Source organism: Furipterus horrens, unplaced genomic scaffold (genome assembly GCF_987537825.1).
Source record: "Furipterus horrens unplaced genomic scaffold, mFurHor1.1.pri manual_scaffold_1, whole genome shotgun sequence".
Taxonomy (NCBI): Eukaryota; Metazoa; Chordata; class Mammalia; order Chiroptera; family Furipteridae; genus Furipterus; species Furipterus horrens.
The window spans coordinates 41,564,215-41,577,965 of NW_028327171.1; the positions used below are offsets into that span (position 1 = coordinate 41,564,215).

Genomic DNA, 13,751 nt, shown 5'->3' on the forward strand with positions numbered 1-13,751 from the left:
TTAAATTATATTTTAATTATGCTATTACAGTTGTCCTGAGTTTTCCCCTTTTGCCCCACTCCACCCAGCACCCCCCACTCCCTGTTCATGTCCATGGGTCATGCATATAAGTCTTTGGCTACTCCATTTCCTATGCTATACTTTATATCCCAAGGCTATTCTGTAACTACCTGTTTGTACTTCTTAATTCCCTCACCTCTTCACTCATTATCCCACACGCCCCTCCCATCTAGCAACCATCAAACACTTTCCATATCCATGGTTCTGTCTTTGTTCTTTGTCTTTTCTTAGTTTGTTTTTTAGATTCAGTTGTTGATAGATATGTATTTGTTGCTATTTTATTCATAATTTTGATCTTCTTTTCCTTAAATAAGTCCCTTTAACATTTCATATAATAATGGTTTGGTGATGATGAACTCCTTTAGTGTTTTCTTGTCTGGGAGGCTCTTATCTGCTCTTTGATACTAAATGATAGCTTTGCTGGGTAGAGCAATCTTGGCTGTAGGTCCCTGCTTTTCATGACTTTGAATATTTCTTGCCAATCCCTTCTAGCCTGCAAAGTTTCTTTTGAGAAATAAGCTGACAGTCTTATGAGAACTCTGCTGTAGGTAACTAACTTCTTTTCCCTGGCTCCTTTTAAGATTCTTTCTTTATCTTTTAACCTTTGGCATTTTAATTATGATGTATCTTGGTGTGGGCCACTTTGCATCCATCTTATTTGGGACTCTCTGTGCTTCCTGGACTTGCATGTCTATTTCCTTCACCAAATTAGGGAAGTTTTCTTTCATTATTTTCTCAAATAGATTTCCAAATACTTGCTCTTTCTCTACTCCTTCTGGCACCCCTATGATGTGAATGTTGGACCTCTTGAAGTTGTCTTAGAGGCTGCTTATACTATCCTCATTTTTTTGGATTCTTATTTCTTCTTGTGGCTCTGGTTGGTGGTTTTTTGCTTCCTTATGTTCCAAATCATTGACTTGATTCTCGGCATCATTCACTCTACTGTTGTTTCCTTGTAAATTGTTTATTTTAATTAGTGTGGCCTTCATTTCTGACTGGATCTTCTTTATGCTGCTGAGATCCTTACTAAGTTCCTTCAGCACCCTTATAACCAGTGTTTTGAAGTCTGCATATGATAGATTGTTTACCTCCATTTTGTTTAGCTCTTTTTCTGGAGTTTTGATCTGTTCTTTCATTTGGGCATGTTTCTTTGTCTCCTCATTTTGGGAACTCCTTATGTTTGTTTCTATGCATTATGTAGAGCTGCTTTGCCTCTGTGTCTTGGTAGTGTGACCTGATGTAGTAGGTGTCCTGTAGAGTGCATTGGCATAGCCTCCCCTATCATCCAAGCTGGGTACTCAAGGTGCACCCTTCGTGTGGGCTGTGTACACCCTCTTGTTGTAGTTGAAACTTGGTTGCTGTTGGCAAATCAATAGGAGGGATTTACCAAGTTTAGTCAGCTGCAAGGATTGGCTATGGCCACTTACCACCAACCTCCACCCTCTGTGGAAGATCAGCTGTGCAGGGGCAGGGTGGTGGTTTTCTGATGTAGTCTATAGCTGTCCCCTGGGTGTGTTGGCCCTGAGGTTGCCTGGTTGCTGCAGGCCAAGGTTAGCCCCAACCTGCATTTTGCTTATGGCTACCCTGCCTGAGCTATAAAGCAATCTGAGATGGCTGCTACTAGTGCTGGGAATGGAGATTTGCAGTGAAGCCAATCTGTGAATCTAGGCTGGCTACTGCTAGTGCCATGCCTGGGGCTCACTGAGGCCAGCTGTTGCTTATTTGAAAGGATTTAGGAAGTTGTGAAGCATGAGCCATGACCAGCCATTCATATGGAAAAGCAGCCTGAGTGGACCAGTAAGTTTGGTGGGCAGAGTCTGTGGGGATCTCTGAGGCAGGTCAAACAGTGTTAGCCAGGTTGACGGAATCTCAAATATGGCACCAGTTGCTGGCTCTGGAGGGGAAAGGTTTAGAAAAGAGACAATGGCTTCTGCTGTCTTTGATGCCAGACACTTCAGCTACTCGCAGTATGCCACTGGTTCCTTTCAAGTTGCTACACTGGTGCTGGAGCTCAGAGGGAGTGAGTCTGAGTAGGTGAGTCTATGTGTGGGTTCTTTGAGAGGAACTGCTTGGGGCGCCAGTAGTTTCTTCCACTGACTCAATCCCCATTGATTTTTGCAGCCAGAAGTTGTGGGGACTTATCTTACTGGCACTGGAACACTGGTGTGGGGGTTGTGGAAGAGGCTGGAATGCTTTGCTCCTGAGATACCCCTCCCAAATTTTTATCCACCACACCTGGGTGTGGGACCAGCCTGTTCTGCGTCTGTGCCCCTCCCACCAGTCTGGATGGATGTGATTTCTTTAATTCTGTAGGTGTTAAGACTTCCATCCAACTCGATTTCTGAAGGTTTCAACTGATGGTTGTTCTATATTTTAGTTGTAATTTTGATGTGGTTGAGCAAATAGGTGAGCCATGTCTGCCTATACCTCCATCTTGACTGGAAGTCCTAATCTTTGTGGTTTCAGATCCTGGCTGTACCCTTGTAAAGTATTTGAGTGAATGAAAAGATTGAGACTGACTTTGGCCTTCTTGGCAGTCTTAACCATACGTGATAACTACTTATAGATAAGTCAGTTACACTGTAGTCAAGAATCAATAGTGGACAAACAGGTCTGATTCCCATCCTACTTCCACTAGGGATTAGTTGGTTTGCCCAGGAAAAGGATTTTTACTTCAGTGAGACCATTTAATGGATCTTTAAAGTGAGGCTAAAAATTATTTACAGGATTATTTCAGTATTAGATATAACATATGTAAAGCACATAATAAAGTCCCCAATACTAAGTGGGCACACTCACAAACAGTAGCTCTTAGTATTACCATTACTGCTAATACTATAATTCTTTGTTCATTTTTTGAAGTTTATTTTAACATGACAGACAGCATCCTGATGTGCAATAAGCACCCTCTTCCACAGGGCATAAATGTAAATGAACATTCAAGATGTAATTTCCTCTTTTTTGTTTCTGTGACATCAGTAGTGCTAATAATGGAGTAGTACAGATTTTGTATTGCAAAATAATGAACAGTAAATCCTGGAAAAAGGAAAAAGTGCTAAGTACACAAGATTTCATTAATGGATTTTCTAGTCCAAGCATTGAGACAGATACTGAGTAAGAAAGTACATGTAATACAAAATATAGAAAACATACTTAGAACTTTCTGTGAAAATTTAAATAAAATATTTAAGATGTTAACCATCTATTAGAAAAGATGGACTCATTGAAAAATTAATGGTTACCTGTGCTGGAGGCACTAATTCCAGCTCTGCAGCAGACTCAGAGTTCAGTGCACTTTTCCCACTGTTCAGCTCTGGTTGAGATCTGTGCTCTGAGGACCTGTAAGGGGAAAATGAAGGAAACTAATGAACATTGAGAAACAGATTTAGTTAGAAACCCAGCCAAGAAACTGAGATAATTTGGATCGTTGAAAGCCATGGTAACCAAGCTCTCACCAGAATTTTGAAGAAAAGGATAATTTCTATATATTTTTTTATAATGACCATCTTTGGAATTTAAGTGGCTATGATGTGCTAGGCATTAGTGCCTCTGATTTAGAATTCTGTCTAATTATGTGCAAAAAGTAAATGAATGCAATACCATTTCTGTAACAGAAAGTTCTGCTTTATTAAATAGTATTATTTTGAGGGGAGGAAAGATTCTCACAAAGCCTCTCAGGTATGATTTAATCTTTATATAGAACATAAAATGTTATAGTAAGTAGAGGTGTGTGAAGGGCAATAGGATACTAAAATATGCTGTCCTTTAGGAAGTTTTAAAAATATGGTAAAATTCAGGAAGCCAATTTTTCTCATGGTCTCCATGAATTACTCTTAAATAGTACATTATCTGACATTGACTATTAACAAAGTCAGAAAAGGTTACCTGTATAACCTGAAACACTTAATTTAACTATCATTCATGACATATATTGAATACACACATATGAAAACACATTATGTACCTATTGTGATCAGCTCATTTACACATTCAGAAAATTATCAACAAATATTGAATATTGAATTATGAATCTACTGGAATCTCTATTGGCTGATTTTGGCAATTAAGATGAAATAACTGAGTTTTAGAAGCCACAATAATTAACATTGGCATATAAGGGGATATCCATGGCACTGAATGTTTGAATTGACTTAACTCATTGGCTATTTCAGTGGCTATTTCAGAGAGGAAACACCCATACAATTGACTTATATATGGTTATTTTCTGATAATAAAATATCTTACCATAACAGTTCTTTGGATCCAGTTCTAGATGAGCATGATTTTCTCTCTGCCATTGCATGACCCTTGTGATCTTCATGAAACTTAACATCATCCCATTTTTCCAGTTGTGTTTGGATGTCTAGTAAGAAGACAGGAAGGGGGCAAGGGAGACAAGGAGAATGTGAGGAGCAGAGAGAAGAAGAGAGATTGATTAAGATTGAGAAGGGTTTTACAAGTGCACTTTACTCAACTGATGTTTTCAAACCACAAGACCATTTTTTTAGAGGTCACATGAAAATAAAAACATGTGCAGCTAAATAAAAATGAGACCTATTAAAGAAATTAGCTTGCTTTTACAGTTAAATAATCAAGTTGTTTTATCTGAATTTATTTCAAGAGCTATGTGCATTCTGAATTCTGTGTGTGAGTCCATGGAATCCCATGGGAATAAGCATGGGAAGTACTATGACCTATCGACCTTCACCTAAGATGGTGGTTGTGAAGCACTTCTGCATGTTTCTAGAAAGAAATTCTGTTTAAAGAGCCTCCTTGTTAAAAGGAGGTGAGAATAAACTAGCACCTTTCACAGCTTTTGTAGAGAATGCTTAATTTCTTGCCAAAGGAGGGAATTAATAATGGGGATGGAGAGAAAGGAGGCAATGGAGTAAGCCAAGAGAATGCTAAAACCATTTTCTCCTGTGGCTTCATTCTTACAGATAAAGAATCTGGATGGGTTCTCTCTCATTAACAAACGTGTGACTGTAAATAAACCACTTAAACAATCTTGGGGTCCATTTTTCCTTTATGCAAAGGTAGTTTTGCAGCCAGTGTCTCTAAACTAAATATTTTTATAACTTCTTACACAAACATTTTCTCAAAAGCAGAGAAAGTTAAGTTTATTTACATGTATAGTGTGTTATATATAATGGGTTTGATAATATATTTTTATACAAATGTATAAACTGAATAAACCTTGAACACATTGATGGTGAGGAAATATCAAAGATAGTTATAAACTTTTCCTTCAAAGAGACAGGCCTCAAAGACGGGTAGGTTAGGAGAGAAGGGATGCTTGTATGCAACTGGTTTGAAACATGTTGGTTCTTTTCCCTGTTTCTATGATCTGTCTTTGGGTGACATCATCTACATCCATAAATACTGATATCCATTCATAGGATTCAGACACTCAAATCTCCGTTTCCTGCCCTGCTCTCTCTCCTGAGTTCTGGATGTATACATTTAGAGTCTATTGGACATTTCCACAGAGAAGTCGCACAGTCTCCTCAAATAAAAAGTAGATTTACAATTGCGAGTTTGCAAAACACAGAGTTTAATCTTCTTATTTACTAATTATTGTATTATTTCCCATAAGAACAACTGTAAGCCTACTTTTGCCCCACCCTGTACAACAAATTTAAAACTGAACTCAATAGTTTCAACCTTGTCTTTCTTCCTCCCTCCTTCCCCTCTTCTATCCTCATCACAGAGTTTGGCACATTCATGTGTCTTCCTTGCTGGCAAACACACATCCTCTCAGTCCACAAGTCCTGTGTTAACTTTTTCTAAATCTGCCTTCATCTAACTGTCCCCTCTGTCACTATCTTGTCTGTATTGATCTTTCTATTCTTACACCTTTCTATATACCTCCACCAGAGAAAAGTTTTTTTAAAGTAGAATATATTGATGTCACTCTCATGTGTAAAGCCCTTCAATCCAGCCAAACTGAAGGGCATGGCACCCAAGAACTCCATTATCTTGACCCTGAGAGATTCTCAGACTTATTCCTCACTTCTTGAATACTATTATGATACTTGTATTTGCTTGAAAATATACAAATTTTTGTGTTTGTCTCTTTGTGTGTGAACCCCCTTCTCTTCTGCATCAAGAAGATGCCCTGTCACTTCCTCCCCACCTCTCTCTGATCCATATTTTTCATTTGGAAAATTCCCACTCATCCCTCAAGACTCTGCTCACCTAGCATCTCCTAGAAGACACATCCTACAACCCTCTGGCTGGGTCAGGGGCCCTGTGAAGGTGCTCTTGTAGAAAGCAACCTATTTCCCTTTATTACAACATATGCAGTAATCCCCCCTTATCTGCAAGGGGTACTTTCCAGCACCCTCAGTGGATGCCTGAAACTGTCGGTGGCACTGAATCCTATATATACAATATTTTCTTCCTATATGTACGCACCTAAGATAAAGTTTAATTTAAAAATTAAGCGATTTTACTGATAGAAGATTCATTCTTACCATGGGACTTGGCAACCTCAGCATATGATTTTTTTTTCTTTCCTTATTAAATTGAGAACTTTCACCTTTTCACTTAAAGGAAGAACTTAATGGATTCTCTTTGGCATATCTGAATTGCCAGCATGACCCTCTTGCGCTTTGGGGCCATTATTAAGTAAGCACTGCAATACTGCAACAGGTGACCTGATAACTGAGACAGCTACTAAGTGGCTAGTGGGCAGGTCATGTATATAGTCTGGAGATGCTGGACAAAGGGATGATTCACATCCTGGGTGGGATGGGGCCAGACAGCTTGAGACTTCATCATGCTACTCAGAATAGCATACAATTTAAAACTTATAAATTGCTTATTTCTGAAATTTTCCATTTAACATGTTCGGACCACAGGTAACTGAAACTTCAGAAAGTGGAACTGCAAATATGAGGGGCTATGGTAGTGCATATTTGATTATAATCATTTAATAATTTTTTTCTATCCCCCAACTAGATTGTAAGCTTACTGAAAGAGAATATAAACTTAACTAAGGCTTATATTATTTATCTTTGTATTTCTAACACATAGTATGGAACACAGGTATTCAGAGAAATGTTTACTGAATAAATGAGTAAATTAATTCATGATCATCTAACATGTACACATCACAGTGTGAAGTGATTTCACATATATATCCCCTTTCATATTCACAACCTTATGGATAAGTTACTAATATGCTAATTTTATGAATATTTACCCATGCACATATGTAAACACATACATACCAGTCAGTCACAGCCTGGAGAAAAATGTGTTCCCTTCAGTTTTCTAAAATAATATCTGCCACCTTTATTTTCTCCTGTGAAAGGAGAGCTTAATATGACTGGTTCCATGAGCTGAGGTTAAGTCTCCTTTCTCAGGAAGAGGTACAGTGGGATAAAAGTATGGGCTTTGATGTTAATTAGAGCTAACTTCAAATTCCAGCTCTTTTTCATACTAACTGAGCTCTTGAGCAAGTTATTTAAATTTGAAAACCTGGTTTCTCACTTATTTCAAAGAGTTGGGATGAATTAAAGGGCTAATATATGTAAATCATGTAGCACAGTCTTGGACATCATAAGCCATCAATAAATGGAAGCTGGTATTGTAGCGGATGTATCTTCATGCCTATTACAAGTTACCATTCTGTCTGGCTGTTCTGGACCTTGTGTTAGAGTTCCCATTTTCTCTCTCTCTCTCTCTCTCACTCTCTCCCCCCACCCTCCACGCCCCCTCTCTGTCAACTGACTCTTGTCCCCTCCAGACAGAATGCTCCTAGAGAGCAATATTCACATCTGATTTTTCTTGTAACTCCAGTGCCTAGTATGGTGCCTGCCACCTATCAAGAACTCAATTCTTGTGGGTTGAATAAATAAATGAATTGAATCCACATCAGTTATTCAAAGTACAGCTCCCAACTATCATTTAACCCAAGCACAAAAGAAGTGTGTACTGCCCAGTTTTCTACATGGAATTAGCCTTTTCCATTCATTTTCCCATGTTTTTAATGTCACTTGTGGGAACTTCTCAAGATTGCCTCACCTAAATCTAAGGATGACGTCTCCGGGCCTCGAAGAGGCTGGCTTCTCGGCTCAGCATCCGCACCGAGGAGATCAGATCCATCAGCCTTCTTCTTGAGGGATGAGGTTTTCGATGAGGCCTCCAACCTCTTGGCTTTGGTTTGGGTTTGTGCAACAGGTTCGCTCAGGTCAAGGAGATCTAAGCCTGTGGTCAACACTATTAGAGACCAAAGAGGTTAAAGATAAGCCCACCCAGAGCTCTGAAATTATTTTAAAAAAAAAATAGGTTTCAGTTGGGTGCAGAAGGAATTTGTGTTTGTAGTGTAGGTTAGAAGCACCAAATTAAGTTAGCTTATCACTGATTTGTAAGGACAGTTGGTATTTACACGGGAAAGTTTGCTGCCTGATCTTTTTTTACATGGTACAAATCTGCAAAGCAGGATTTTGATCAGCCTCACCAGTGATGAAGGTTTGAATGAAATTAAAATGATAAAACTGAATCTGAGTACAGGTACTATTTACTTTACTGCTTTGCTTTATTTATAGAGAGGTTTATTTTAGAGTGTAGTTTTTCCAGAGAAAATCATTTTATCATTTTCAGGGATATGCTCGTGAAACAATTATGAGGGTGATTTGTTAAAGTTTCTGAATGTCCTTGTGTTTTAATTTCAAACTACTAAAGTGAACATGATATAATGGAACATCCTTAATTATCTTTTATCTAATTAACCAGTTTAATCAGAAAATGGCTTGCTGTTTGGGCTGAACTAGAAAGGTGTTATATAATCCACACTTGATAAATGGGTACATATGTTAATATCTTTGCTGCTTAATATGCAAATTTCAATTTCAATGTAACAAATCAAAAAACCATTAGACTTTTATTTCCTAGCAAGTTGATTACATTGTATTAAATACTGTAATGCAGGCAGAAATAATAATTCGTTCAAATGCAAACCAGGCAAAAGGGAATTAAAAAGGCAAGCTCTGAAACTTTCCATTCTTCTTGCTCTTATAGTGCAAGTGACCAGGGTTTGACTAGCTCCTTGTGAGAAGCTGCTTCTGAACTGGCCTGGTGCTTTCTGGCCAGGATCTCTTTCCCCAGTTAGCTTGGAAAAACCATGAAAGTGACAAAAAACTCCTTGTGTTAACCCTTCTTGGCACCGTCTACAGCGACTACTCTACTACTTCTTTTGGTGAGGAATGGATTTTTGTTGATATCTCGACTTTCTTCCTTTTGCTTGTCCCTTGCACTGAAGGCAGGCTCAGGGCTCCACTGAGCTCACAACCAGAATTTCTTCAGTACTGCACTGTCCTGATGAGCTAAGCATCTCTATGGGATTTTTGAGATGGTGTGTCAAGCTTTACTGTCCATGATCTTGTCTTCTGATTTCAATTACAAATCACAGTGGTCGCATGTTGATGATGAAGTGGAAAGACTTGCTTATACCACTGTTCAGCTGTGTGACTTGGAGTAAGTTTTGTTGACCTCTCTGAGCTTTAATTTCCTCATCTGAAAAATGTGGAGTTAATGGGCTGTCTTTTAGGTATGATACAGAAATGAACTTTCCTGATTCGTAAATCGAATGTGTAAAATGTCAGGCATACAATAGGTACTCGATAAATGTTATTTCCATTCTTTGGTGGCCACCTCATGATGCGTTCCTTCCTTTTCCTTTTGGTTGATCTCCTATTTTCCTTGATCCTTTCTATTTCAGGCAAGAATCAGCTCCATACACTGACAGAAAGAGGAAAACCACTGGGAATTAAACGGAAGATGAGACAAAGATATCAGTTTTACAGAATACGCTATAAAGTAAATTTATCCTAAGATGGCCCGAAAGTGTCAGCTTATCTCATCCGAGTCTTCCCGAGGAGGTGGGAGCCCTTTCCAATGCTGAGATGCTCTGAGATCTGAGGACTGTTTTGTGGTTAACAAGTACCTGAATGTGAAGGGGAAGAAGTGGCTTTCAGAGCTAAGCCGACTGGCCTGATAGCTACAATTTAAGCATGGCACACAGCCAAGATAGGCTAGGATGCCACACATTTGATATCCTTTGAATGTTTAAACAAAAATTTCTCAGCCACTGTTATGTCGTAAGTCATTCTAGGCCCACCATGATTTCTTTGTAATAGAAGGAAAAAAGAGGAAAAAAAGAGTCTCTGAAATGCCATATATGTCTTTTTACTAACTGTAAAAACAGCTAAGATTTAGTCACTTGCTCCCACACTTCTTTTAGAAGCAAATTATATAGGACTTGTCTACTTGTATGTAGGAAGTACGTTTGTTACAAAGAATAACAAGTGAGTATTAATTTAATTCTCTATCTGCTTCACACCATTCAGAATAAATGAATTATGAAAAGGATGAATCGTGGATTCAAACTTGGCTCAGTAACATTCTTTCCCCCTCCAAACTGTCCTCAGCACTTCCTGTGTTTATTCTGAGCTCTGTTCTTTTGTTCTTTTCCCAGCAAATGTAAAATGCATGCTTGGCACACACAAAAGGCCTTACTTGTCAGCCAGTTGATGAAGGGGGTGGCTTGAAGGTTGTATAGAAAGTTTTGAAGCTGTAGAATCCTCAGGGACCACAATTTCAAAAGCATAAAAGGATGGGTGCAGTCTTCTACTTTTTGGAGGAAGACAAATCACATTTTAGTGTGTGTGTGTGTGTGTACGTGTGTGTGTGCTTAAGCCTTAAAAATAAAGGTTCGGACTGTTCCCCATGGGCTTCAAAGATAACATCCCTTGGCACAGATGAGTGTGTCTGCTCTGCTGGTGTTCTTATCTCTTAGGCATATGAAGATTTGGGTTCCAGAACCTGAGTGCTGTGATTAAGTTAAGATAACCATCTGAAAACATATGTGTACAAGTAGTGTGGCTTCTTTAGAGATGGAGGAAGGGACCACAAGCAAAGGAATTCCAGGCACCCTACAGAAACTTGGAAAAGGTAAGGAAATGAATTTTCCTTTAGAGCTTCCAGGAGGAATGGAGCCCTGCAGACACCTTGCTTTTAGGCCTGCTCACTTCCAGAATTGTAGGATAATAAATGTGTGTTGTTCAAGCTACTAAATTTGTTACAGCAGCAATAGGAGACTAATACACCTGGTAGGACATTGTCCCTAAGAGGACTCAAACACAGGCCCATCCCTCCCAAGTCGGTGTTCTTCACCACTCCTCTCTAGACTTTATCTGAACCTGGCGGCAATGAGCTGGCTCTGTTGATGTGGCTTTGATTGTTTTTTGTTTAGCTCCCAATTATTTGGCAGGTTGGGCCATCTGAGCATGACTTAGGCAGCTGGAGATTTCAGACACTTTTTTTTTGATAACCTATTTTCACTGAGTGAAATTTCCTGAAGATAGAATACATAAGTATTTGTTTCCATCTACTTCAAGGACGCCTGATTGAGGATCACACCATATTGAACTAGAAGGCTGCCTGAGGGCACTGAAGATGTTTATGAATTCTAGATTTCTTGGGCCCTGGGAGGTGAGGATGCTTAAAACAGAATAAAATAGCATCTATAATGAAGCCCTGATTTGATACTTTGGCAGTAAACACAATGCTATTAACACCACTGCAGTATAATGAGCCTCAGATTTTTAGTGAATTTCTCTAAAGGAGTGAATCTACATGGAGAGGTCAGAGAGGATGAATACTGGACACTCCGACTGGTGCAATCACAGAATGTGCCACAAGGAGCGGATAGGATCTCTGTTGTTTTGTAAGCTATCCTGGCATTCCAGAAAACATGGTATTCTTTAATATAGTGGCTACAAAGAAAATTCTTTTCAGGAAGAATTTTGCCAGTCATGTGAAATAGATAAATTAGATTTAAATAATTCAACCAGCTTATGTCTTTTTATTGGAATATGTAATTAATTCTACTTCCCAAATTTCTAAGTTCTCACTAGAGGCATGCCATCTGGTTCATGGCTACTTGGGCTTCATAAATATGCATTTTGCAAATATTACACTAATTTTTCAGTTAAGATATTTAATTAGGTGGCTGTGGTGGAATTGTGAACTTTGTTAAGAGTACTTCTTTTCTTATATACAAGGATCTCTTACACAGGTACTCTATATGGCTCCCATATCAGGAAGTGAGATAATTTTTTTAAACCATGAAAAATCTTTATATAGTAACTGTCTACCTAATGGCTCAAGTTTTATGGATACAATTCTTTTAGATTATGCAGATTGGTAAATGCAAACCAAGAAGTCCTATTTTTCTTGTGTTTTAGAAAAGTCTTTCTTACACTTTGACATATATTAGATTTTTTGGGAGAACACAGACAAGTTATTATTGCAAGTTTTATAGTAATTATTTATCCTATGATATATTCAATATCTTAAAATATCTATTGAGTTATTGCTTTCAGAACATTTGATATATGCATCAGTGTATAATGTATATTTATTTGCCTTTTAAAAATCAAGTATATTAGCAATGATATGGGCCTACCTACCACCTATGGATACAGTGTGAGAAGGTCAAGGAATTAGCTATATACTAGATGACAAATTAATTAAAGACAATTTAGGATGTTAATAGCAAAAAAAAAATCAGCTTGAAGTTATCATCATTGAATGACAAGAAATTACTTCTAGTGCAGAAGAACAAGCAGAAAATAAAAAAGATAATTGAAATACTGAAGAAAAAATAATAATTTAAAACTCATATGTGGTAGAAGATTGATATGTTCTTTTAGGATTAGTAGAAATAAAAACTCATCATTTAACTGACCTTTGAAAGAGATAAATATTTCTTATATTGTTTACTCTGTGTTAATTTATAATAAGAACTAGATTCCTTAAATATTTAAGTAAATGTCAAGATGGTGGCACACTGACTTTAATTTTTCATTGGGAGAAAATGCCCAGTATAAATGCCTTTCATCTTAATATAATGGTCTTCAAATTTCAGCTTGATTGACTTGGTACAAACCTGAAGCAAGATTTCTTCCATATTTTAGCCCAAGATGGTGTGATATCCATTTTAAGTGTAAAGATATAAATAATGCCTGGAATGTCAATGACTGTTTTGGTTTCTCAATGTAATTTCACACTATGCTATAAAAGGACAGCATTTCATTTAAAAATTACTATTTTTATTAAAAATTTGGATAGTAAATGATAACTCTATCTTCTTCCTAGAAACTAACTATAAAATTATTGGAACAAATTAGAATTCTTTCCACGGTGTTTGAATGCTAAAACATTTCCTGTTCAAAGATGTGTAATAATGTAAATTATGTTGCATATTGAGACATAAATTGTGGATTTTGTAATAATTAAAAAAAACTATGTTTCTTAGGTATTAAAGCATATGGTTGGAGTGTCCTTTTGTATAGAAAAAGGTTGAGGATTTGACTCCTAGTTGGGCACATACGGGAGGCAACCAATCGATGTTTCTCCTTCTGAAAAATCAATAAGTATATCCCTGGGTGAGAATTTTAAAAATACAGTGTTTTTACCCTAAGATATACTTTTAAGATTTAAAACACTATCAGATAAGAATCTTACTTCAAGATAAAAATCTGTGTGACCCTGATGTATTGAATGCTGAGGCTGAGAAAAGAAAAATCCAGTCTCAAAATATCACTTTTCCTGACCCCCTACTTTGAAGGGCATTATGGATTGAATTGTGTCCCCCCTCCCAAAAACACATCTATTGAAAT

The 13,751-nt window shown here is 37.7% G+C and overlaps 1 protein-coding gene across 1 annotated transcript in view; it reads right to left on the minus strand.

Moving 5' to 3' along the window:
• PEX5L (peroxisomal biogenesis factor 5 like) overlaps window positions 1-4,417 on the minus strand; it is a 70,507-nt gene extending 66,090 nt beyond the window's left edge. Inside the window, exons 1-2 of the mRNA XM_090274244.1 lie at window positions 4,306-4,417; window positions 3,303-3,399 (exon numbers count right to left, since the gene is read on the minus strand). Coding sequence (XP_090130370.1) covers window positions 3,303-3,399; window positions 4,306-4,358 — 150 coding nt within the window. The 5' untranslated portion in view covers window positions 4,359-4,417. The remainder of the gene's footprint in view (window positions 1-3,302; window positions 3,400-4,305) is intronic.
• Between the last annotated feature and the right edge of the window lie 9,334 nt (window positions 4,418-13,751).